Source organism: Narcine bancroftii, chromosome 9 (assembly GCF_036971445.1).
Source record: "Narcine bancroftii isolate sNarBan1 chromosome 9, sNarBan1.hap1, whole genome shotgun sequence".
In the NCBI taxonomy this organism is placed as follows: Eukaryota; Metazoa; Chordata; class Chondrichthyes; order Torpediniformes; family Narcinidae; genus Narcine; species Narcine bancroftii.
This window is the reverse complement of record NC_091477.1, coordinates 26191144-26218415: the sequence shown is the minus strand read 5'-3', so window position 1 is coordinate 26218415 and position 27272 is coordinate 26191144. Positions and strand designations below refer to the sequence as shown.

Sequence of the window (27272 nt, the reverse complement as noted above, 5' to 3'; positions counted from 1 at the left end):
TTGTGTATTATACTACATTTCTCAGTATCTGCAGGTTATCTGTTTAACTCCACTATCTATGCTTAAAACTGGATTTAAAGAGAAATGCGTGTAGAGAAATGAACTGCTTTAGAGTTTCCAAGGAAGTCCCTCTAATGTTAGAAGATGTGAAGTTGTTCATGCTTGAAATGTAAAGGTATATTTAGCAATTATTTTAAGCACTAATTGTTCCATAAGAATGCATGTACATTATTTGAAATATATGCAATTCTGGTTAGGATGATGGGAAAAGGGGATTTTGTTTTAAATGGCTTTGTGGCTTTCAGAGGAAAAAGTGATCATTCATGCAGTATTTTACTTTTATGAGGTCCATTCCCCAAAGAAAACTGATTTGATGCAAATTGCAATTTATCCCAGTGATTTATATTAATGTAAATTCATATCTTAATCTTCTTAAATACCTTGCTGTCTTTTCATCAGTTAACTTGTGGTATATGTTTACCATAAAAGCAAATGCTATTTTGACTTGGATATTGAATTAATTTTAATTGTTTTCTGTTTTATGGGTTCTGTCTGCTTGCTGCTCACACTAGTGTTTTTGCCATTTTTTTTGTTCTATTAGCGCCATGTACAATCACTTTTCCCTTCATTGATTTCAAAACAATGCATCTGCAAAGAGATGGGGTTGGTAAGTATGCTTTGGCATCAATCTGCATTCAGTCAGCCAACATTAGAAATAGGAATTCTTATTGATTTGGCTAGTTTAAAATCACTCATGGGAAATGGAAGCTTTTTGAAATTTAATATTTAATCCTTAGAAAACCGGTAAGCTGCATAATTCATTCTGTAAATAACACAATGGAAGATGTTTTGTGATGTTTTTCACTTGCACTGAACTAATTTTTAAATTATACACTCTTTGAATAGTCACAAATCAAAAATAGTTTCTAGTTTATACATTTGATTATTTTATGTATCAAATTAAAAATTTTTGCACATATATAATCAGCATCTACTGTATTCACAACTGACAGATCTTTTATCTTTTTGTTTAGGTTATAAAGTTAATGATTAGCACCAGACAAATTGGTAATTGGCAGAACCATTCAATGCCATGTTTGTTGATTCTAATCTGCTTGATAGATAGGCTGCTTAAATTCCTCCCATCTCGATGACAGAAATGCTCAGAATCCTGATTACTATCCATTGACATCTAAAATAGGATTGTCTGGACCTAGTTTGATTGTAATAACACTACACTTATGCAACTTTACCCATGACTAATGTGCATTGGAGGCAAGGTGGTAAGAGAAAGGGAATTTGGAATGTGTGACAGCACTAGTGAAACTGTTGAATGCCAATATTTTGAGCAAGGGAAAAGGAAAACCCACTTTTGTAGGACACGATTACAATAAGGAAAACTTGTCACTTTAAAATTGGCCCCTTTGTTGTTGAGATTTTATCATGAAGTTTGATTGTCACATTTGAATGATGGCTTAATAGGCAGTAGTTAAAGTTTTTTTATTATAACTTGTACTAAGTATTCAAATAAAAACACAAAAGGCAAATGTCTCCTACTGTATAGTTAATTTATTCACTAAATGTAATAAAATTTATTCTTGTATTTGATTTACTTTTATTTTTAATGATTTAAATGTCAACGTTTTTAGTTAGTGGTATGATACAGAAAAATAGCTAATAACTTTGAAAAAGGTATCTAATTTAGTCAAAAGTTAAAAGTAAATGCCAGCTCTGGGGAAATTAACTAAAATAACACATGGTAGATTGCTCCTTTAAAATGGACTTATTTGTAACTTTCCCTTTACCTGTTAGTGGTAAAATATTGAAAAAATATTTTCCATTCATTTATGATTAAAAGCAAAAAGCTTTCAATGGATGCAACAAAGCCAAGAAATAATTTTGTCTAAAAGGTGGTTTTGGTTTGGGGGGGGGGGGGGAGGTGGCGGGGAAGAGTGAGTGCAAGGAAAAGGAGAAATGCTGCATTAAATTAGAAGGCTTAATATTCAGTTTTATTTTTAATTATTTAATTATCTTGATTTTTGCAAACTGTACATGTGACCACCAACTCTAAGGGGTGGGGGGAGGGAGATCGCATTTCTAGACAACTGTTCCTACTGGATTTTAGTCTTGCATTCAACCATTTTATTGATGATAACAGGTTGTTGTTATTTAATAGCTGAGGCCAACATTAGACTTGGTGGGGAGTTAGGAGGAAAGGTTGATAGGCCCATTCAAAAGAAACTAACATCTTTATCAACGTTTAATTTTTGGCACTCTGTTCTGTGCGGTGATTACTTTTGTATGATGACACTGCATCAATTGGATTTGTGGTGACAGCCGAGTCTCTCCTTTGCCACACGTTATCCATTCTGATGACAAGGAGAGATGTCTGAATACAGTACTGCTAAGCTCCATCTGTGGGACATTTTCTTTAATATGCAAGGATCTTGAATTAGGAAAGGGTTGAGGAAATTGGAGATCATTGGAGAAAGGAAGTGGAGAAAGAGTTCCAGGGGGGAGGGGTAGTGTGTTGAAATAATGGTTTGAAGTACAGTGACTGGGTGGAAATAGAATAAATGGATTTCTTTAAGGAACTGGCCATGCCCACTGTGGCTCCCCACAATGCAGCACATATTTATTTAATTTTGACTCAAATTTTGCCAGTATTTTTTCATTTGTATCATGCATTTTTAGGTAGTGATTTGCAAATGACAAGATGATGAATTTTCATAATGCAGGGTCGCCTTTATGATTTTGCAAAAACTATTCCAAGGATGTAATTTTTGTGAACCCATCGAGAACTGAAGTACTGATTGTAAAGGCAAAAGTAATTTCTTTGGTCCTATGTTTCCATGTGTTTTGTGAGTGAGGAAACAAGTTTGGTAGGTCTTCTAGGCAAGGACTCTGAACACAGTTTTGGTTGGGGAGGCAAGTGTGGGAAATGGTAACTGATGCAACATGCATACACGCACACAACCATGGGAAAAAAATAGCAGACAACTAACAACAAATGTGGGTAAAATAGCATGGGAACAAAATGTGCACTCATGCTCTCAGAATTGGTACATACAGTGATCAAAGAAAAATCACTATGATGCCCCACTCAGTGCAGACATGGCTCTAGGCTACAAGGGACACTAATTAAATGCTCCCAACCCTTTTAACAGTGCACATCTTACCAAGTTTCTCCAGTGCCCTTCTACATTTCTAGGCCTGGAGTGAAGCAGGGTAGTCCCAAGCTGGCAAAGAGAGGGAACAAAGAACACATGGCACCTTTATAGTGCTGGAGGGACAAGCCCAGGTCGTAGCAGAACCAATTGCTCAGTGCCAGGAGGGTTAATCCAATTACAACAGCCAGTGGCCCAAGGCCAATCACAGGCAGACTGGAGAGTCCAGTCCAGGTAATTTACATGGATTCGATGGCAAGGTGTGCACTAAAAGGTGGGGTGGAACCAAACTGATTGGCAGCTGGTGTGTCCTCCAACTAGGTAGGAGTCAGTGTTGGCACATGACAGCCATAACCCTTCCCAACACGTGTCTGAATATTTGTTTTTGAATTTTCAATATTAAATTTGATTGTATTATTACAAAATTTGAGTAGCATGTAGTTAGTCTGCTTGAAAGTTGTTGGGGGTTATTCTTGTGCAACAGTTTGAAATATTAATTTATAAAAATATTCCAAGTTGGATCACAAATACTTTTTGGAGAGAAGAGTCAAAGAAATGTATTCCTTTCAGCATAAACCACAACCCAGCTGCAGTTTGCAATTTTTCAAAACTTGATTGTCCCTTTGTTTCATCTTCCAAATTGCTATGTGCTCTTTCTATTTAAACAGAAACTCTTCAGAACTGAAGGTATTTAAACCTTAGTTACTATAGTTTGTCACAGATCTTGACATCAAAAAGGTCCTCGCTATGTAGTAAATGTCATTGCTATGACATCCCAAGATACCATAATCATTTAATTACATACAACTCCAATAATCCAAAATGGTCGGGACCTGGTCTATTTCGGATAAACAATATTTTAGGATAACTGGTCATTTAAAAAAAAAGCCCAGTAGCAAAAGCAAATCAATTGTAACAGTGTTTAAACAACAGCAAACAACAAGGGAAGGCTTTTTAAGCCTTCACTAAAAAAAATTCTAAACAAAATAAGATGAATGCAACTCCAAAAACTTGAAATTCTACTCAAAGGTTTTTTCAAAATATTTTCAACCTGTGACATCAGTTCAGCTCCAAAAAATCTTTTGGATAACTGAGGATTTCTAATTGTTTCGTATATCCTCATTTATCTGAAAATTTTTAGAGGTGAAATTACATAATTTTGGCTTCAAAATTTTTTGGACAACTGAGGATTTCTGATTTTTTTCTGATAATCTGATTTCAGATAATTGGAGTTGTACTGTATGAAATGTGGTCATTTAAAAGAAAAACATTTTCACACAGTAAAATCCAAGGAACAGTTTTACACAATTAATTAGGGTGTGTCTATTTGTGCTGTTGGTTGAGGGATGAACTCACTGAAAAGTGCCACAGGACATTTATTCATATGAGAAGATTAGTAAAAGATGCAGCTCTAATGTAGAAATCATTAAAATTGTATAGGTATTTCTGTCCAAGATGTTTTGACTAGAATCTGAAGGAGAATCTCCATCCAAAATTCCAGTTATTGAATATCATGGATTCTATTTTTATCCACTGTATTTCTCTGAACTTGTGCCGTTCTGTTTTGCGTGCATTCCAAATGTTGTCTTCTCTGTAAGATGTCACATTCATCCTGTTCATTGTTGCTGTCAGCTTTTGATCCAATCCTCCACTTGTGTATGAATGACATTTTTCCTTCATTTGAATTTTGGTTCATGTTGCACTCAATTGTGACTATAATGGGTAGCTCAGGTTGACAGTTAAACAAGAAAATCCACAGATACTTGAGTTTAGCGCAACACAAATGCGCTGGAAAAGCTCAGCAGGTCACGCAGCATCCATGGGGAGTAAAAGGTAACCAATGTTTTATTTGGTAGTTCACCTGTTTTTATTTATTCCTGATGATTGACTCAGGTCTGAAATGTTGGTTACAGTTTACTTCCTATGGATGCTGTGTGACCTGCAGTAACAGCTGGGACTGATGTCAGAATGGAAAATTGAAATTGGAGTTGAAAATGCTAAAATCAATTTTTAAAATAACACACTGTAAAATATAAGGGTAGTGCTGCTTAAAATCCAAATTTATTTTGGATACTTGCAAACTATAGAAGATGTTTTAATCTGCAGGCAGTTCCCGGGTTTTTTTTAAAAAAGTCCTGTTTACAAACAGCCCGCAGTTATGAACTGACAAGTTGACCGGAAGTAGAATGGCATCAACTTCTGGTTTGAGCATTTACGGAGTCATAATTCTAATAGTAATGATTAAAAATTGTTAAATTTTATTAGTATTGTGTCACCAACAGTCACAGCACTGGTCCAACAGCCCCCCACCAGCCCCCACACTAACTTTGTGGGGGGGGGGGAACTGGGGGGAAGAAATAGAAGCAGCGGCGTTCACCATTGTGGCGCTGCTGTGAGACTGCATCGCACTGGCCTGAACAAAGCAGCAGGCGGGTGAGGGGATGAGCAGCCTGGCAGGGGGGAGGAGGGAAAAGAAGCATCAGCATGCGCCATCGCGACGCCGCTGTCAGACTACACTGCATGCAGCCTGGAAAAGGCAGTGGGTGAGGGTATAAGCAGCCTGGTAGAGGGAAGGGGAAGGGAGGGAGTGGGGGGGGGGGCGCGAGAAGAAAAAGCAGCAGCAGTGTGTGCTGTTGGACTACACCGCATACAGCAAGCAGGTGAGGTGCCTCTGAGGAAGGGGGGCGGGGGCAGAGTTAGTAGCGAGCGAAGGAGCTGAGCATGGATCGGAAGGAGCAAAGATGCGGGAGGGCTGTGGAGTACCCGTACTGTCGCCATCTCTCTATCATCTTTTATGTAGTTACTTTTATTATTGTGTACAGTACTATATTATGTACTGTATTATTACCTGTATTATTATGTTTTAGTATATAAGTACCTGTTCCGACTTGCATACAAATTCAAATTATAGACAGACCTAGGTAAAGGAACTCTGTTTTAACCTGGGGACTGCCTGTATTGGATCACTTTATTCCCATTCTGGTTTAATGCAAAGTTTTCATATCTTTCCCTTCAAGGTGCAGAAAAAATACCTTGAAAAATCTCAATGGTATGAATAATTTGAAAATGGTGTAGAATTTATTAAATATGGTGTCCCTGATGTTTGTGCACTAACTTGAATAACTGCACCTCCATATTATTTCTCTGAAGGAAGAGTTTTTTGGAAGGTTCCAAATTTATCCCATTGTGTAGTTGATTCATGTAGATTGTATGTAACCATACTGTGAAATATTACTGATCTGAACCATGGTGGTGGCAAATGATATTATATTTGATATCAACCCAGACTTCTGATTCTGATTGAAATCTGGGGCTCTTGTTGAAAATGTTTTGTTTTGGAACTGTGGGATTTTCTAGACAGTGAAGCTTCAAAAACTAATTGATTCAAGATGAAAGAAAACCATCTTTGTCAAGGGAAATGGAGAGGTGAAAATGCCTGAAACAATGCTATAAGATTCTGAAAATGTACATCTATTTATCAGAACAAGAGTTAATGATTTGGATGGGACTTCTGAATAACTCTTTAAAAAAATTTTTTGTTGGATTATTATCCATATTAAATGGAAATCAAATCCTATTTTTAAGAACATTTCCTTGACAGGTGTCTTGAGCCTGTGGGCCATTCATGCAAAATCTTCTTTTTGTCTGATTTGGATCCCATTGATGATCTGGTGACCACTGACTAAAACACAGATCCTGAATTACTTCAGAAGTCTTGGTTGCAGTAATTTGATTTGTGTTCCTGAGCCCTTTGACTTATTACCAGTTTTACTGCAGTTTCTTAGCAGTTATTCTGGCAAATCAGATTTTGAAATTCCACCAGGTTAGTCATAATATCAGATGAGTAACTTTCATTTCTGTGGAAAGATGAACAGTTTTGACAGAGATGGGAATGTTTTGGGTAATTTACATTTTTGAATCATTTTGCATTTATTGATTTAAATGTATTTAATTTTTTTAAAGAAGATCATCCTTCTCCAGCTGACAGCCTCTTAGGTTTCAAATTTCTTCTTGCTTATTATTGTCATCCAAGGTTATAAAGTTTCGATCTAACTAAGAATTATCATTGTCGAGTCTTGTGTTCTGGTAGGCAAAAGAAATTCCACCTGAGGCCATGGTGCATAACATACTACCCAAATGAATCAAATTGTTGTCATAAGTAAGCAGGGGTGGAGGAGTAGCAAGCATTGTTGGCTTTTGCTTCCTGAAGCAGGTTGGATGGAGCCATTCCATAGTCTGGATTTGGCATGTAAACTCAATACTCCTTGGCTTCCAGGTAAGGTAGAATAAACATCAATTTGAGAGGTGATATTTTAGCATGCACCAAGACAAGCAATGACTGTTTAATGAAATAGAATAATGACATTTTTGGAACTTCTAATCTTCTGTTAGAGCTGTTGGCTTAGTTTTTACTAAACTTGCGTGGTGTTGAATCTCTATATTCATTGGCTTTTCTTTTGTTATTTGTATAGATCCTGTCCCTGCATTTAAATCATGGCAGGATGATTATGAACATGAATTGGGAGAGGCACAACTCTCACCACAGGCAGGAAGACTGACTAATCACCCACTTGAAGAAGACTCACAACATATGTTATGCCGTCGTTACCTTAATTTTGGTCATAGGCAGCGCTTTCTAGATGAGTCTGATTCAATAACTGCCTCACTGAAAGGATTTTCCACCTTTAGGTAATTTTTTAATATAATTTTCCTCCTTTGTACCTTTTTCATGATGCCAATTCTTCTGTGAATTTTTTTGGAGCTTTATTTCTTTCAGTGTGGTAACCAGATTGGATTTGGTCCTTGAACTGCACATCTTTCTGTACAATCACTTGCCATCAGAATTAAGCATTTGACCTCTACTCCCCACCAGGGAATAAGTCTATTGCCAAATCATTTAATAAGTTAACAGAGCACTTGATAATTTTGTAGTGTATTGCAATCTCATGAATGGTAGCCAGGCCTGCAGTTTTAATAGTAACTCACAATCATTTATTGTTTCATCATGTCATTCTGGTTTATAGACCTGTGCCCATTTCAACTGAATTGAAAATTGGGATTGATTGTCTTGATCTCTTGGATCCCTTTAACCAAAGGTGATTGTAAAAATCCTATAGTCATCCTTTGCAAAATGAGATAATTTTGAATAACCAGTCTTATTGTCCCAACTGTTTGAACTGGGCCTTCTGCCCTCCATGTCTGTGCTGAACATGAAGCCAAATTAAACCAAATCTCTGTTCCTCGCAAGTGATATATTTCTTTCTATTTCCTGCATATTCACGTGATTGGATAACCTCACTCTCTCAATCATTTTATTTCTGTTCATTTTTAATTGCTATTGTTAAATCTTTCCACAATAATCTGCATTCAAGTTATGATTGTTCCGGTATTTGACAGCATATAGGACTCCCCTTTCCTTCCCTTCCCCCCCCCCCCCAATTTTAGCATGAGATTTCAGGGAAAAATTTGTTTTAATGTATTTACCTCCTTCATTTTGCTCGGGGGTCCCATTGTTCGCTTGCTCCCACAGTACTTTGAGGGGAGCACTGGGCCTCAATGATCAGGACCCCCCCTCCCCCGAGCAAATTGAATGAGGCGCGGGGGCAGGTGACAGTGAGAGAGCGACTGGCTGCTCACTCAATGTCACCCACCTCTGCGCCTCATTCAATCTGTTCAGGGAGCTGTGGTCATTGAACAAAGCTTGATCATCGAGGACCAGTGGTCCCTCAAAGCACTGTGGGAGAGAGGGAGAAAGAGTTGGCAGATGGGAAGAAGGGAGGGAGGGAGCCTTCTTACCTTAGGAACTGAGTGGTGGCAACTCAGAAAGCATGGTTGTGTAGTTTGAGAGCTTTCCTCTGTCACCATCTTGCAAAATGGTGGCACCGAAATGTCACCTTCACATCTAGGACCCAGAGTGGTTTTGAGGCAATTTCTTTTTGGGTTGGGGGCGGGGTGGGGAATGGGGTTCCTCTATGCTCAAATACAGTATTTAAAATAATGTACCGAGGGTATAGGTTAATTAGGTAGCATAGACACATGGGTCGAAAGGGCCTGTGTGTCTAAATTAAATTTGATGGCAAGCTCCTTGTAATGAGTGGTGAGAGATTTTACATATTTTGTACTTCTAAGTGTTTAAGTGAAAGTTTTATTTCCTTAAATATTGTAATTGGTTCTCAAGGCCTCGAAGATCATCATTTGATTCCAAAGATGATGAAAAGGAAGAGCAGATTCAATTGCAGTTGTCTAAAAAAATTCAGAATATCAAAAAGAAAATAAAGTTATTTGAAGAACAATTTGAAAAGGATCGAAAGTACAAGGTGAGCTTTTGAAAACTTTAAATGTTAATTAGCATAACGGATTGCTGATTAAGGTAAACACTAGAAATATTTTTGTTAAATTTCCCTTCGTTAATTGAATAATTGATCCTTGTTGGAAATTTTGTGAAGCATAAAATATTCAGCAAGCATCTTGGCATCCTCTGGCAATGCATAATTTCCTGCCCATGTTCACACACAATAGTGAGACAGACATGTTTGTGATGTTTCTACATACTTGGTAAGTATTGAAAGCACCAGTGATGAGAATTTTCATTAACGTGTTTTATGATCATGTTGGACAAAAGTTCCACCAAACACAAACGGAATGTGGAGCAAATAAAAATGAGATTACTATTCAATGGCTGATGCAGTCTCAATGGACAGAACAGACTGTACATGTTGTATCTTGGACTTTCTAATGGGAGAAGAGAACCCTTTTTGTGCAGCACGAAGCCAGTAAATGCTTGTGCTGAAACATTGTTTTGCTTTCTGCGTGGAGTCATTTTGAAAAGTTGATGAGATGCTCCAGTTCATTAACATTTTTTCCCCCCAGTTGAACTATTAAGATGTCTCTTTTGACAGATTATGGGTAGTTATCTTGATCAACTATTACAGAGCAGTGGCCTTGGGTTCTTTGGTTAATGAGGAAGAAAAATTTACTATCCTTGCTGCTTTCTTAGTATCTTCAGTAGCCCCTGTGCTTTTAGAAATAAGTATACACAAATTCTTCAGAATTTTCAATGCGGTTACAGGGCAGTCAGGTGTTAATCTAATGCATTTTTAGGTATATTGGGTGATACAGGGGAAAAGATCAAATATTGTTGAATTTCTTCATTTTGGAGGATACTAAAAGTGATAACTCTGTAATTTCATGTGGAACTTTAAGATCAGTTAATCTGTATATCATAAAATATTACATTTTATAATGTAATAAGTCTCCTAAAGTTCAGGTATTTTCATTGTATGAAAATTATCTCTGATTTACACAGTCATAAGCCTATTAGAATATTGAATACCTTTCACCAAATTTTTTTAGATAATATGCAGCAGATGGAAGGCTCGAGTTGAGAGCAGAACTCATTCTGGGACTGAATTTCATCTGCCACTTCTACTTCATCCCCAATGTTGGCACTTTTTAAAGTCCATTTACGAAACAATAGATCCAAATAATTTTGGCTCTGAATTCTTCTCCATCTTCTACAATTTCACCTCTCAATTTGGCAATCTGGGGGATTGCCAGGATTATAATTAGCAGTTTTGATAAAGAAGGAGCATGCATTGTATTTGGATTTTCAAAAACCATAAGGGGCTAATGGCCATTATGACTGATTAACCCCTGTGAATTTGTGGCTAGGTATTGGCGTGCTTGAGTGATTTGTGGAATTGTTACTGCTTTTGGATTTAAGACTAAATGGTTGGATGTTTCAAATTTGTATTTAATCCTTAGCTATTTATAAATAATGATTTGGTTGAAGGGACAGTTTTTTTTAGAAAAGAAGCAAGCATGCTACTGCAGCAAAACCAGGTAGAAAACTTGAGAGAAGAACAAAAGATTAGAATTAATATACCCTTTGTACTGTACTCGTGTATTAGTCAATCCCATGTAAACATCGACGATCCCTACGCCCTTTTTTGGCCCAAAAATTGCATATTTTCTGTATGTTGCATGTTAAATGTCGACCCCCCCCCCCCCCCCATTTTTGACCCCAGCTGCATGCTTATCTGAGTTCCTGATGCCCCAAATGTGAACCCTTGCCACAGCTGCCCATCTCCAAACTTCAGATGCCCTGAACACGGACTTAGCACCCGGTCCCAGCCATCAGAGCTCCCGATGCCTTGAACAATGCAGCTACTTACGACAGTAAAAAGTTGTATCCATGTAAAAGTCCACCCTCAATTTGACCCAAAAAATTGGTCCCCAGAGCTCTACTATTACACTAGCATATGCAATAGATCTGTTGTGCAAGTGGGTCGAGATTTGTCTGACATAATATAACAAGAGAAATATAATGAGTTGCATTTTGTTAGTAAAATAGGTGAGAATTTTTGAGCTTCTGATTTTAGGAAATGTTTTTTGAAGGTGGGGATTCCAGGTTGTCTTTGTATGTGATACAAGTGGTAATAATGCAATAAAACAAAGAACCAATTTGCAGAGCACCTGTACTCTTTCTCCCTACCATGCCGCCCTCCCCTCCCCACCCTACAAAGAGGCCATGCTGAGTTATTTTCATTCTTTTGGAATTAAATTTCATAGAAAATCAATATCTTGTGTAGTATGCCTGCACGCAATAGCCTGTTAAATGTGACTTTGGAAATTTGGAGGTAAAAGTTTTGAAATTATATTTTTGTGCTAATGCTTTAATTTAATGGTAAAATGTGGTATTTTCTTCTAGCCATCTCACAGTGACAAAGTAGCAAATCCAAAGGTTTTGAAATGGATGAATGAATTAGTCAAGTTACGCAAGCAGTTTAAAGGTAAAAACATTTTGGCATCATTGTTGTAGGGAGGATACTGACACAAAACGTTGACTGGCTCTTGAAAGTTAATATCTCTTGTGGAGATGTCAAGTAGAAAACTATTAACTGGAAAACTGAAATTAAAAGATACGCTCTCCTTATGAAAGCATCTTTGACAATTTTTTAAATTAGTTTTGCACCCAATGATGTCACAACAGAATGTCACAGAACTTGTTCTTATTTTACTGCGAGTATTATGGATGTACTACATTTCACAAATGGAAGAACTTACTCATCTGGTTAACATGACCACTTCATCTCCATTCTCCTCCAAGATGCTTTGCTGAAAAGAATAGCTTCCTTTAACTTTGAAAAGTGGATTTAATTTGGTAAAGCTCATGGCAAGTCAAGTTGTAGCTTTCAAGAAAAAGAGCACTGTAACCAAATCATGGTATTCTGATAAGTTTGTCCTTAAAGTATAATAATTTGGTAAACACACTAATGTGGTATGGACATTTGGGTCAAAGATGTTATGAAAATGAGGATACACCATAGCATCAAACAGTGTCATAGTCATAAATCATTAAATGAGCCCTTCAGATCACCAAATCCCTGCCAGTCATCAGTCACGCATTTATACCCATCCTGCACTAATCCATTTTATTCGATTGAGCTGACGCTTCGGGTGGTGAGCGAAGCCCACACAGTGGCACTGACCCCAATAAGCGAACCAGTGGGTGAATGGCAAGGGCAGCTTAAAGGCCAATGACCCCAAAGTGGCGCTGGCCTTGCTGCGCAGCCAACAAACAGGGTCAACATATGGGGGAAAAAGGACATTGCTATACAGGAAAGTACCCACGCACAGGAAACCCACTTTTGTTATGCATGTTGTGACATATTTCAAGGGGGACCATGGCAGGAACAGTGCAAGTGTAAAAGTTGGGCCACTCAGGAAGGTTCTTGTCAGTTTTCAGAGAGAGAGTTGTTGTTCCAGGACATCCACAACTGATGTCACCTCAGTGTCTTGCAGATGAAACATGCCTATTCAGGGTTCTCTAGATGATAACCTCTTTCTTTCAGGTCACCACAGAGTTCCTTTTTGTTTTCTTATTCCAAGTGAAATATTAGACAGCCAGTCCTCTCCTCTTGCATGAACCACAACGGCTTTGACTAGGCCGTCTTCCAAAAGGGGCTTTCCACAAGTTTGCGAGCTTGTCCTGTACCAGTCCCGTCTGCTGGCTATAACACTGTAAAAATGATCGCTCGCTCTTTCTCTCTTTTTTTCCACCCCCCCCCTGGTTTTACTCTCTCTGCTTGAAAAACCACATGATCCTCTTGGAACAGCAAGTTCCACTTCAGACAGCCTACGGTTCCAACTAGTTCTTGCATCTGTTGCAAACAACAATCCATTAGTGAAGTCTCTTGGGCACTCTCCAAAGCTTTTGCAAAGGCTCTTGGCGCTGGACTGTCTAGCATGAGCAGAGCTTCAGTATTTAAAATTAGATCTGTTTTGAAGTGTTTGTGTGTGACCTACACTTAAAAAAAAACCTGTCCCAATTTATCTCCCAAAAAAATATCTGGACAGGACCACAGCATTCTCCACTCTAAAACACAAGGTTCTAGGAGCAACACATATTCAATGGACCAAACTTCCTTTTACAACCTTGGACAATATACAAAGTAATCTTCAATAAACAAGAGGAAATAGAAAATACCAGTTATTGGTTCCTGAAATCTGGCCATTTTTTGGAAGTACTCCAATTTTGAAGAGATGCACTTTCAGATAAACAGTCTAAAGGCAATATTCTTGGCTAAATAGTACTGTAAACTTTGTATTGTTCACAGGAATAATTTATGAAAAGAACTACAAAATTTCACAGGTGAACTGGAGCTTTATCTTTTAGACAACTTTATTGAAATAAGCAATAATTTAACAAAATTCCAAATCTCATTTGTTAAAATAGCCTTAGTAGTGGCTAAGAAATGTATTGCAATTACTCTCCTCTACATTTAGCATGATGGATTGCAGAGATGAATAGTTGCATACCCATGAAAAAAATTACATCCACTTGAAGAACAAATATGGCATATTTGTGAAGATATGGCAACCATATTTGCATATAGGGGCCCAATTATAAATACAATAAGAAAAAGCTGCTATAGTACAAATACAAGCGACTTCCCCATTTATTATTTTTTTTTAATGGTTAATATAAATGTGAGCCCTGACAGTGTGTGGATTTATATTACAAAAAGGAGGGGGGTTGGGGGGGGTGGTTTGTTTTGTTTTTTGTAAGAAAAAATGGACTGTGAGAGCTCCGGATGCAGGGCAAGCACACAGCCTGACGGCTGACATCAAAGGTCCCAGGAGTCGCAAGCGTTATCAGGTTCTGAGAGATTTAAGTGCATGTGAGAGTTCCATTAAAGTCAGTTGGTTCAACTCACTGCGTGGTTCTTTCGCTTGCTGCATGCCTAGTACGATCCCTATGGCCCAAACAGCATTTAGACCCAATGATGACCGACCCAAGCACACAGAATGTAGTTTCACTGAAACTGCCGACTTTCTGGACTCACAACCGCAGGTCTGGTTTTAACAGGGTGAAGCCCAATTCCAGGTCAGGCAAATTGTCTAGGACACCACAAGGTACTACTATGCAGTCAGTTCACTCGACCAGCAAACAGCAGGCCACATCATCGACTTTCTACACCAGCCACTGGTGTGGACAGGTATGAAACAATCAAGGCACTCCTGATCTGTATTTTTGGCCTCTCCCACTGTGAGCGTGCAGCACTGTTGCTGCACATGGACAGCTTAGGCGATCATGTGCCATCAGCCTTAATGAATGATATGCTGGCACGAGCAGATGGCCATAAGCCTTGTTTACTGATTGAACAAGTCTTTCTCAAGCAGATGCCAGAAGATATCCGCCTCCTCATCGCTGACGACGATTTCAGTGACGCACGCAAAGTAACAGGCCCATGCAGATATTCTGTGATACGCCAAACAGCATGGCGGGAACTCCATCAACTAAATTGATGCATTACGCCCTAAGGCACAGGCCTTCCCACGCCAGCAATGTAGCCGGTGATGCCTGCATCAGGATGCAACTCCAGTTCGGACCGTTGATGTTTTCATCCATCAAAAGTGGGGTTCATGAGCCCACCATTGCTGCCCACCCTGTTCTTTTCCAGGAAACCCCAGGGCCAGCTGTCACTAATGGCTATAGCCTCCTTTATCTATGGGATCGACACTCCAGGCGAAAGTTCCTCGTAGACAATGGGGTGCAGGTTAGCATCTTTCCCCCCTCAAGCCACAATACCTACAACGTGAAGTCAGGACTGGTGCTCACCGCTGCCAACAGCAGTATTCACATTTACAGCACATGAACTATCCATGGTGTACAGCACCACATTCCCACTCAAGGACTACAACTACATGCCTGAGCATGCAGGCTCCCGCCTGACAAACTCCACCTCGCTGAGCAGAGGTTCAGGAAAATGGAGGAGGTGAGGAATCGTCTAGCGCACAGACAGTCCATGGGCCTCTCCACTGCACATGGTGCCCAAGTCAGCTAGAGAATGGAGGCCATGTAGCAACTAAAGGCTCAATGATGCCACCACAGCCAACCACTACCCAGTGCCCCATATTCAGGACTTTACAGCCAATTTGTATGGGGCACACATCTTCTCCAAGGTTGACCTGGTTTGCAGGTATCACCAGATTCCCATCCACTCCAGTGATATCTCCAAGACCACCCTCATCACCCTGTTCGGCCTATTCGAGTTCCTGTGGATACCTTTCGGACTCAAGAAGGCGGCACAGATGTTCCAGAAGCTCATGGATTCAGTGGGGCGCGGCTGGATTTTGTCTTCATCTACTTAGATGATATCCTGATTGCCAGCTGCTCACACCAAGGGCATTTGACACACCTGCACCAACTCTGCTGCTGCCCTGCGAGGTGCCAGTTCAGGTTGTCAGCCATTGATTTCCTTGGGCACTGTATCGATCTGACATGTAGTGGTTCCTTTGCCAGTGAAAGTTCAGGCTGTATGCCAGTTTTCCAGGCCCAGTAGTCAAGGGCCTATAGGATTTCTTGGGCGTGATCAATTTTTACCACCAATTCCTATTGTCAGTGGCCCGAATCGTGACCCTTGTTCAGCCTGATGTCCGCCAAGGAAATCACCTTGGACACAGAGTCAGCAGTGGCTTTCAAACAGGCCAAGGATGCCTTTGCAAAAACCACCCTCCTGGTGGATGTGCCCACAGCCCTCAAGGTTGACACTTCCAATTCAGCAGTTGGCAGCGTGCTGGAACAACTAACTGAGGGTCAGTGGAAATCACTTGCGTTCTTCACAAGACAAAGGAACAGAAGCAGGCCACTAGGCCCATCAAGTCTGTTCTGTAAATCTACACTAAGCTACTCTACACTAGTTCCAATTTCCGGCCTTTTCCCCATATCCCTTGATGCCCTCACTAATGAGATACTTGTTTATTTCATGTTTAAATACTCCCAGTGATCTGGCCTCCACTGCTGTATGCAGCAGAAAGTTCCACGACCCTCTGGCTAAAGAAATCATTCCTAATCTCTGTTTTATATGGATAACCTCTAATTTTCAGACTATGAAAATTCACCCACCAAGGGAACATCTTACCTGCATCCACCCCATCAAAACCTTTCAAAATTGGAGTACTTTTAAAAAATGGCCAGATTTCAGGAACCAATAACTGGTATTTTCTATTTCCTCTTGTTTATTGAAGATTACTTTGTATATTGTCCAAGGTTGTAAAAGGCAATTTGGTCCATTGAATATGTGTTGCTCCTCGAACCTTGTGTTTTAGAGTGGAGAATGTTGTGGTCCTGCCTAGAGCAACTAGCAATCCCTCAGCCACAATTGGAGTTCAACTTTGGCAACTAATTTAAGAGTTCCTCTCTTGATTCTTTCAGTTGACTTTAGTTTCATTAGGCTCCTGGGTACTAGTTGTTTCAGAACTAATATTCTTATTTGGCCTATGGAAATAACTTTTTGCTCATGTTTGCTTCAAGGTTGTTGTATGGACCTTATAAAACCCAAGATGAACTTGAGCAGATTATTGGTGACCCAAGTCCCACTTTATCATGGGACATCTTGTTGAACTGTTACCTCATAGCTTTAGTGTTCTCAGTTCTGCAATGATCTCCAATGCTGCCTATGAAGAGTTTGCATATTTTCTCAGTGGCCATGTGGGCTTTCCCTGGGTTTTCAACTTTCCTCATAATCCCAGGAGTCCCAAAGACATTCATATTGGTAGTTTAATTGGCCATGGCAAAGTGCAGCTGAATGGTTGATTCTGGGTGGGTTTGAGGAGTTTGTGGGAGAATCAAATAGGATGTGTAAATGGGTACTTTATGTTTGGCATGAACTCATTGGACCAAAGGGCCTATTTTTGTGCTGTATGATTCTGAGCTCTGTCAACTTCCATCACTTTACCTGTGGTTGAGTAGGTGATTTTTATCAAGACAATTTCCCAATTTGACTGCAAGATGCCAGTTTGTACCTGTTTAGGAATGGCTGGGTTTCTGCATCTTCGTATTCACTTCATGATATCACTCAATGAAGATTGCCTTATGTAACAACCTCAGGGAAGAATGGGATGAAATATTCACTCTGCATTTTTAGCTAAACATAGATGTAACTTTTCATCCTTGTTTTTGGGATGTCTTCACCACATTTGGGGGTGACTTTTTTTCTTGCTACTTCAGATATTTGACTCTTTTGGGTGGAGGTTGAATAGCCCTTCATGTGTAATGTGGCTGTGTTGGTACAGCTACGTTTTAGTTACAACACAGGTAGTTGTGTGGCAGAATCTCAGTAATGGAAGGCAATTGTTATCTGTTGATCAGAAACCCTGAGGAATTAGCTTCCTGAATATAAATGACAAAACAGGTAGAAATATTCTAAAGGCTTCTTTAAAAAAAAACAAACTAAGATTCTTCATAGTAAAACTCCTGGTATCTGGAATTCAAGCAACTGGTAAAAAAATTGAGGAAAATAAATAACAGTAAATAAAAATTGGTAAAAATACACAAATTTAAAATTGTCAATGATAATGTTCTCTTTATCCCTGCTTAGTAAGAGTCACCCCGGTCAAGGGGTTTAATCTGTAAATTTGGAGGGGGGGGGTGTGGTTAATTATCTGTAATGTTATTGTTGGCCTTTCGTGTGACTCAGTGGAGGGGAGGAATCTGCAGATGCAGCAATGGTTAAATGTTTTCAAAGAATGTGACTGAAAATAAAGTAAAATGCTATAGGGTTTACATATTCATGCAAGTGAAATTTGTTCAGTGTAAGTACAGTATAGTATTTTTGTCTTTTGTTTTTTTTTAAAAGTGTTTTTTCTTAATGCAATAAACACTTACCCAGTATTTACCAATCCACAAAGGTGCCGGATACATGGGGTTTTGCTGTAATCTGAGAGTAATTTGCCCTTCTCAAAGGAGCATTGGACTGAGCCATATTATCCATCTTCACAGAAGCTCAGCAATTAAGATCTTGTTTCAAGTTTTAAAAATTAAGCAGAATAGCTCAGTAAAGAGATCATGGCCAAGGTGCTAGCAGCAAACAATGAGAATGAATGAAAAAAAAAGTGAACACCAAGACTGCTGCATCTGGTGAAGTAGATCTTGTTTGTTATGCATATGTTTGTTTGGTACTTACTACACAGCAGCTGTAGGATGACCATCTTGATACATTAGTTGATTTGGAAGTAGAAGGCTACAATAACTGTAAGAAGCTGTTTGGTTAAAGGATGCTAAATCACAGACAAACTTCCATAAGGGACAGGTGGAACTGAGCAAAGTAGTTTCCTACAACCCAGAGGAAGGTGTGGGAAGGAAGTAATCTGTATGGGAAGATTTGGTCATGGTTTGATGTGCACATTTGCTGGGGGAATGGTAAAGGCTCCAAGAGGAACTTAGAGCTTGCTGCAGTGTGGAGAATTGGCAGGACCAGTGTACATGGCAGCAACAGTTGGGAGCCATGTCAACTGACTACAGTTGATCAGAACAACATTATGTGGAGAAGTTGATGCCGCAGCGCTTCATGATTGTGAGGCAGAGTTGTGAAGATAAGTTAACTCCTTGTCTCTTTCTGGGAGTTGATGGGAATCTATACAACCTTGCAACACAAAATAAACTTTGAATCAATGTTTCTTGGAAGAAGTGTCATAGTTAAAGCAAGAAGGAACAAAATTAGACTGTGTTACATAACAGTTCATACTATTTCACCTCATAACCCTCAAATGACCTGAATGCTTCTAAAGTTTCCCTTTTACATTAATCATCCATAGCTTCATGGTGGTCTCTTCTAGTATATTGCCAGGCAAGTGCTTTCCTGTCATGTTTTGTAATTTCCACAATCATCCTCATCTTGACTGCCAAGTTCTTAAAAAGTATATTATTAGGTTGACATTTCTGTGGAATTTTCAGTATTCTTCATGCTTTTTGATATAAATTTTCTGTTATAGTCTTTGATAAATGTGCCTTTCATCTTTTCTGAGTCATGAAGCAGTTTTTTGAGGTGATAGCTGCATTTGACAAAGTTCTATTTATTGATCAGTTATTAATTTTAAATGATCATGTCATTAATTCTAGTTAAATAAACTTGTAATTGGTCAGTGTACGTTCAACCAGAATTGCTTTTAATGACTGCTAGCTGAGCTAACTCATGCACAACTTCAACAATGTAATTCAATCTCCAGGAAAAAAAAACTAGATTTATCAAATGATATTCAATGCACAATTTCATTAACATATTCTGTTCAAAATGTAGAGATCACAATAAAGTGGAAATTTTTGATTGGAATGACAATCTATTTTTGTGAACAAGTGAACTATCAAGCACCAATATATTTTTGTACTTTCATAATAGAGATGAAATATAAAACTTCAGAAAGTGATTTGGAAACTTTACCCATAGTACGTCCAAGAAGCAATACTCTTCCAAAGAGCTTTGGTTCTTGTCTGGAACATGAGCCAAGAGATGTTTATAAGGAAACATTTGAGAAGGAGAAAAAGCCATCTATGGAAACAACAGTAGAAACAATCTTAAAAAGACTTAAAGAAAAACGAGCTGAAGAAGACTGGCCAGAGGACATTAAGGTATTGCTCAGCAACCTTTTCTCTCTAGTTTTTAATTTATTCAATAGAATATTCCATTGTTTCTTGTTCCCATTTCAACTGCAAGGATATTAACAGTTTTTACTTTTACACTTAGTGTCTTTTCATACATTAAGTGGGTAACACATTTATTTTGGTCAATATTGGATCATAGTGTAAAGAATAAAAAAGTGGGTTACACATTTGTTGCTCAGTACTTTGGATATACTGCAGATATAATGTGAAGTATGTTCTTCATTTTCATTGGTCGACATAGAAAATCTGAATTGATGACGTGTGCATGGTGCTGAAGAGACACTTCATAAATTAGTTCACAACATTTGCTATTTGAGAGTTACTATAATAATTATTCTGATTAATTTATTGTATTTAATATCTTTTTATCAGGAAATGAGACAAAATCATTTAACAGCAGAAAAAATTGCCCTTCAGAAGAGTCTGCTACATTTTGAGAGCATTCATGGACGCCCGGTACATACACTTTTGTTAGGACTTTAAAAAGTAAATTTGTAAATGAAAGTGTCTGTCATTAAATTCACTTAAGCATGTTGTTTATTGCAAACTAAGATATAGGTGTGTGTTAAAGTGGAGTAAAACTAGTACAGGTCAACAGTAAAATATTTGCAAATTGACTGGGGAGATGTATAAAGTCAAGTGTAAGTCTGGAGTAATAGGTGTTAATGAACATTCAGAACCTTTGAGAACTGTATTCAGGTGAAATTAATATTTTAGGATTGAAAGCAACTTTAATGAAATATTAAAGGACTGACTTTCAAGCATTAAATTTTCATGAAAACTAGGGATCAGGTAGCGTTAAAAATTGTCAGTGAAGATAAAATTGTTTTATGATTTCTATCTGAAACAAAAACCTGGATAAGACTGTAGTCTTTATCCTATTTTCTTTGAATAATTCAATTGTACAAAATATTTGTATAATATTTGAACATTCAGTGTATTATGGTATCTGTTTAATGTGGATGAATCAGCTAGACTATCCAAGTAGTCCTGCCTTAAATTATCCTGTGAAAGTACAGTACATTTTAATATTCCTAGCAGTTTGAGCCTTTAATTAATATTCCATTTTTAATAAGGCTTATTTAATTTTCTAGGTCACCAGGGAAGAAAGGCAGTTGGTGAAGCCTTTATACGATAGATACCGACTTGTGAAGCAGATGCTGGTCAAAGCAATACCACTTATTGTAAGTGAAAAGCTTTACTTAAATATTCAGATGAACAATTTTTCTATTTATGATGAAAAGTGTCAAGAAATTTTAGGAGTATGATCATATAAAATATGAAAACAAATCTCAGGAGGATAGGTAATCAGATTTTTTGTCAAAAAAATTGATTTGAGGTTGAAGATATTTCCTGACTTCAAGAACTAGAAATCTGAAGGCTTGGAATGAAGAAAGTAGGAGATGATGAGCGCATGAGAATTGGAGAAGTCGTAGGAAAGGCTTGTTGAAAACATGGACTAAAAATAAGGATAGATTTGAATATGGGGATAAATTTTTTAAAATGAAGCATGATGAAGGGCTTGAGAACTTTGTATTGGTGAGCATGGGGGAGGAGTAAGCAGGAATTGAAAAGTTATGGACTGCAAAAATTTGTAAGAGCTGAACTTCATGGCAGATGCATATTATAAGGGAAACCAGAAATAATTGTATCCCATCAAATAAGATTTCAGAAACAGATGATGTTATGGAGGCAGAAATTAACAGCCTTGGTGATGGAGAGTTAAAGTAATGACAATCAAGTTAATTGTCAAATTGGTCATAGATTCTATAAATGCCTTTGTTTTTCTGAATATGCCTAAAGAGGAGATTGAAATTGATGAGTAGGCAGACTTTGGACTGAAGATTGCCTTTTTGTCTGGTTGGGAGGGTATTTGCACTTAGCCTGGCACGATGCAAATGGTCCACCCTGACGCACTATAAATCGTAGTCAGTGACGTTAACCTGGCCTATCTTAAGAAAACCCTGTCCAGTTACCACCAGCATGTAACCTGCTGTACCAGAGGTCTCATCATACTTGATCACCACTATACCAAGTAAAGAAAACCCATGGATCTTTTCTAAGATTGTATTTTGGCAAGTCAGATCACCTTGCTGCTTTCATACAGCTTAAAGCCTCAAAAGAGAGGCTCCAGAGATCATGACAGCCAGAGGGTGGTCATGGGAGACTAAAGAATGGTTACAGGGCTTTCTTGAGTCAGTGGATTGGGCAGTGTCAAGAACTCAGCTGAGGATTTTAATGATTACACCAGGGCCATTAGAGACTTTATCAAAACAGCTGTGGACAAGTGCATCCCCACCAAATCGTTCAGTTTTCCCCAACCGAGAGCTTCAGATGAATAAAGAAATCTGTAACTTCCTGAGAGCCAGATGACAGGCATTTGAGTCTGGAGATCCAGAGCATTATACAAGGACCAGGTGCAACCAACAAAAAGCAATCTCCTAGGTGAAGTGGAGATTCCAGACTAGAATGGAAACAACAAAGGATTCCTGACAGCTGTGCAGAGCCAAAATGACATAACCTGCTACAAAACCAAATCTGTTGCAGTAGCTCCACTCCCAGATGAACTCAATGTCTTCTACCCTGATTTAATCACCAGAACAAGGAAGAACCACTACACACCCCATGTCTCCTAATGATCCTCTACTATGTGTATCTGAAGATGTCATGCAGGCTACCTTAAGGAGAATAAATCCAAGGAAAGCATCTGGCCGAACAGAGTACCAAGTTGAGTTCTGTAAGCCTGAGCTGATCAACTTGCCAATGTATTCATGGATATCTTCAGCATCTTACTCTGGCATGCCACTGTTTCAAATGGGTCTTAATCCTCCCAAGAAGAGTGTGATAACCTGCTGAAATGACTACTGACCTGTGCATTCATATCCACAGTGTTTAAAGAGGCTGGAGTTCAAGCATATCAGCCCTTGTCTGAGCAATGACAAGGATCTGTTCCAATTTGCCTACTGCAGTAACAGGTCTATGGTAAATACCATCTCACTGGCTCTATACAAGGGCATAGAACACTTAGACAGCAAAGATGCATACATCAGGATACTTTTTTTTATCAACTGCCATTCTGCATTCAACAACATCATTCCCTCAAAACTGATAAACAAACACTAAGACCTGGGCCCTAATATTTCATTGTGTAATTGGATTTCCTCACTTCCAGACTACATCACCTCCACAATCTCCATCAGTTCAAGAACACCACAGGTTTAGTTTCCTGCTCTACTTGCTTTACAACTACATTGTGACTGTGTGACTCAGTATGACAATAACACCATTTTCAAAGTTATTGACAATACCACGGTAGTGGGTTATTAAAAAGGAGCAATGAGTCAGCATACAGGAGGGAGATTGAAAGCTTGGCTGGATGGTGTACTAACAACAACCTTGCACTCAATGTCACCAAAACCAAGGAGGACTTTAGGAGGGGAAAACCAGAGGTGTACATTCTAGTGATCACTGGGGGGAATCAGAGGTGGAGAGGGAGTCACTATCATGAGGATCTTACCTGGACCCAACACACTCATAGCATTGTGAAGAAAGCACATCAGCACTTCTACTTCCTCAGGAGTTTGTGGAGACTTGGTATGACATCAAAAACACTGGCAAATTTCAACAGATGTGTGGTGGAAAGGGTGCTGATTGGCTGTATCATGGTCTGGTATGGGGCACCAGTACCCCTGAGCATAAGGCCCTGCATAAGGTAGTGGACACAGCCCAGTACATCATAGGCAAACTTTTCATCATCGAGGAAATCTATATAAACGCTGCCATCAGAGAGCAGCAGCAATAATTTTATATTTACTCTAAATCCAGATATATTCTTATTGGGGAATATAGAAGGAACAAGACCCAAGATGAAATTATTAGTATATCAAATGAAATTTGTTAAAATAGCATTAGTAGTAGTAGTAAGGAAATGTATTGCAGTGACTTGGAAATCGGATTCACATTTAGGTATGGGAAGATGGAATAAAGAAATTCAAATCTGTATCCCTTTAGAGAAAATTACATATAATTTGAGAAATAAATATTGTATTTTTGCGAATTTGGAGTCCGTGTATGCAAATTTTAGGTATAAATACATAGAAATATTCTTCCAGCCTCTTAAGACTTGTGATGACCACACAAACTCTGTGGAATTCGTGTGTTGAGGGGCAATAATCTGGAAAATCCTTGATATTGTTGGTCTTTCCTATTTTATATTGCTATATACATCTCTATAAAGGGGAGGGGTTATAACCATCATGTAATGAAAGAAATTCTCTTCAGCTTAAACTTTATTATATGATGGTTTATTAGTTACAAGCATATAAACATTTTTTAACTAAAATAACAAAAAAAAAGAACAGCAGCAATCATCAAGGATGCACACCACCCAGGTCATGCTGTGTTCTCACTGCTGCCATCAGTAAAGTGTTCGGTGATGTGGCTGGTGATGAAGTGCATCAGCTCCAATCTGAGAGGCGACATGGATATGTTCCATTTTGCCTGTCGTAGCAACAGGTCTACGGTGGATGCCTTCTCATTTGATCTACACAAAGCCCTGGACCACCTGTGCAATAAAGAATTATATATCAGGATGCTTTTTATCAACTACAGTTTGGCATTAACACCATCATCCTTTCAAAACTGATTGGCACACTCCAAGACCTGGGTCTCAACACCCCACTGTGTAATTAGATCATGGATTTCCTTACCTCCAGACAACAATCAGTGAAGATTGGTAAGAACTTCTCCACAATCTCTTTCAGTACTGGAGCACCACAGGGCTGTGTTCTTAGCCCCCTGCTTTACTGACTTTACACTTACGACTGTATGGCTCGTTATGATATTAACACCATCTACAAATTTTCCAACAATACCACTTGGCTGAATGGTACACCATTGACTTCAGGATGGGATAACCAGAGGTATACAATCCAGTGATCATTGAGAGACCAAAGGTGGAGAGGATGAGCAAATTTAAGATCTTGAGAGTCACTATCTCAGAGGATCTTTCCTGGACCCAACACATTAAGGCATCGTGAAGAAAGCATGTCAGCACCTCGACTTCCTCAGGAATTTGCAGAGGTTTGACATAACGTCAGAAACTCTGGAAAATTTCTACAGATGTGTGGTGAAAAAAATGCTGACCAGCTACATCATGCTCTGGTATGGGAGCACCAATACCCCTAGAGTAAAGCCCTGCAAAAAATAGTGGACACAGTCTAGAACATCACAGGCAAAACCCTCCCCACTTTGGAGAACACCTACAGGAAACAGAGCTGTCAGAGAGCAACAACCATCATCCAGGATCCACACCACCCAGCACACACTATTCTTGCTGCTGCCACCATGTTCAGTTATCGCTGCTCCCCCTCCATCATCAGATTCAACAACAAACTCTATCAGCAACCCATTTAAGGACTCTTTCTTGTGCACTTTTTTGAGATTTTATTCTGTTTGTCTATCAGTTTGTTTACATTCATTATCTGTTTACAGTTCTTTTTGTTTGTGTATATGTATGTGCTGTGTATAGTTTTTTTTGCACTACCGGTAAGTGGTAATTTTGCCTTGCTGCAGGAAAAAGAATCTCACCTTATATTTTATATAGCAATATAAAATAGGAAAGAACAACAATATCATGGATTATCCCCCCTGAACACAGTTGTGTGTGATGTAATGGCAATAAATATGAAATTAGCAAAGAGATTTGGATGTCACAAGACTCATACCACCTTATTCAGAAACAGTTGCTGCCCCTCCACTATTAGAGTCTTAAACAACAAACTCGATCAGAGAATCATTTAAGGACTCCTACTCTGCACATTTATTATTGAATATTTATTTTCTGTATTGCACAGTCAGTTTGTTTACATTTATTTCTTTCCCTACTCTTTTGTATATGTATCTTGAGTAGTTTTTTTTTCCACTACAATAAATAGAAATTCTGCCTGGCCTGCAGGAAAAAGAATCTTTGGGCTATATGTGATGTTAAGTATATATTCAGACGATAAATTTGAACTTTGATCTTGGATAGTTAATCCGATCCCATGACTTCAAAGGTGCACCAATGAGCATTGCAATTGTTATTAGATGGATTATTTGTGTTAATTGGAAGTTCCATATTTTAGAAAATCATTCTATTAATTTTCTTGGAGTCAATCATCACTCTAAAGATGATAGACGGTGAAAAGGGGTAAATAACCTATGAAGTAGAACTTTTTTGACTTTAGAAATTTCAGAATTTGTCTTGAACACATGAGTGAAATTTATTTTGCAGCCCCATTACAAGGTCCACACATCATTACCTTAGTGTTCATTGACTGTAAATTTACATTTGTCAAGCAGCCTGCAGCTTTGGAATATACTTCAGTTGAGTAGATAGAAAATTGTTAATAATTGCCGTGTAGGGATACCACATGAAGACTTATTTTTGCAGGGTTGAAGAATTATAGATTATGGGGAAAAAGCATGTAATGGAGTTGAGTCCATGGCCAGATAACTCATGAACTAGTTGAATGGCAGAGTGGACTTGACAGGCTAGATGACCTACTCCTGTTCCTATTTCTTATAAATATAGAGAGGATTCAGTGTTGCCATTGGTAAGCAGCTGTGAGCATTTGACAGCTATCATCCAGCTAAGGGAGATCTGATCTATTTCAGATCCATTAGAGATTGTATATTCCACATGCCAGAAGACTTGTACTCCTTTTATTCTTCCTTCACTCTTCCTAGAATTGTGATGACCAATCCAAAATGTAACCTCTTATTAAGAGGTCTATTAACTATTTGGCCTGATGAACATTGTAGTGAAAAAGAAACCACTCAAGTACTGGGGTCTGAGAATGATTGAGAAAGAGTCTGAAACATTGAATAAAGGAAGTGAGGCTTGGCTCTTAAATTAGGCACAGATTGTACTTTGTTGAACTTGAAAAAGAACAAACTTATTGTAGCAAAGTCCATAGGTAACTAATCTAGAAATTCTTCATAGAAATTCCCAGAATACCAACATACAAATTCCCAGAATAGCAACTCCACAAAATCTAAACATTTGGTGCAAATGTTGCAGCAATTGGACAGTAAATTTAACAAATAGTGTAATATGGTAAATAATGATGTCCAGGGCAGCACGGATAGCATAGCAGTTAGTGCAATGCTGTTACAGT

General features: G+C 38.5%; 1 protein-coding gene across 1 annotated transcript in view; it reads left to right on the top strand.

The window, feature by feature from the left end:
- fam13b (family with sequence similarity 13 member B) overlaps window positions 1-27272 on the top strand; it is a gene marked incomplete at its 5' end in the record, with an annotated part of 93152 nt that overhangs the window by 54227 nt on the left and 11653 nt on the right. Inside the window, 7 exons of the mRNA XM_069899021.1 lie at window positions 602-667; window positions 7640-7856; window positions 9346-9484; window positions 11878-11959; window positions 19850-20079; window positions 20485-20568; window positions 21207-21296. Of these exons, the coding sequence (XP_069755122.1) occupies window positions 602-667; window positions 7640-7856; window positions 9346-9484; window positions 11878-11959; window positions 19850-20079; window positions 20485-20568; window positions 21207-21296 (908 nt within the window). The remainder of the gene's footprint in view (window positions 1-601; window positions 668-7639; window positions 7857-9345; window positions 9485-11877; window positions 11960-19849; window positions 20080-20484; window positions 20569-21206; window positions 21297-27272) is intronic.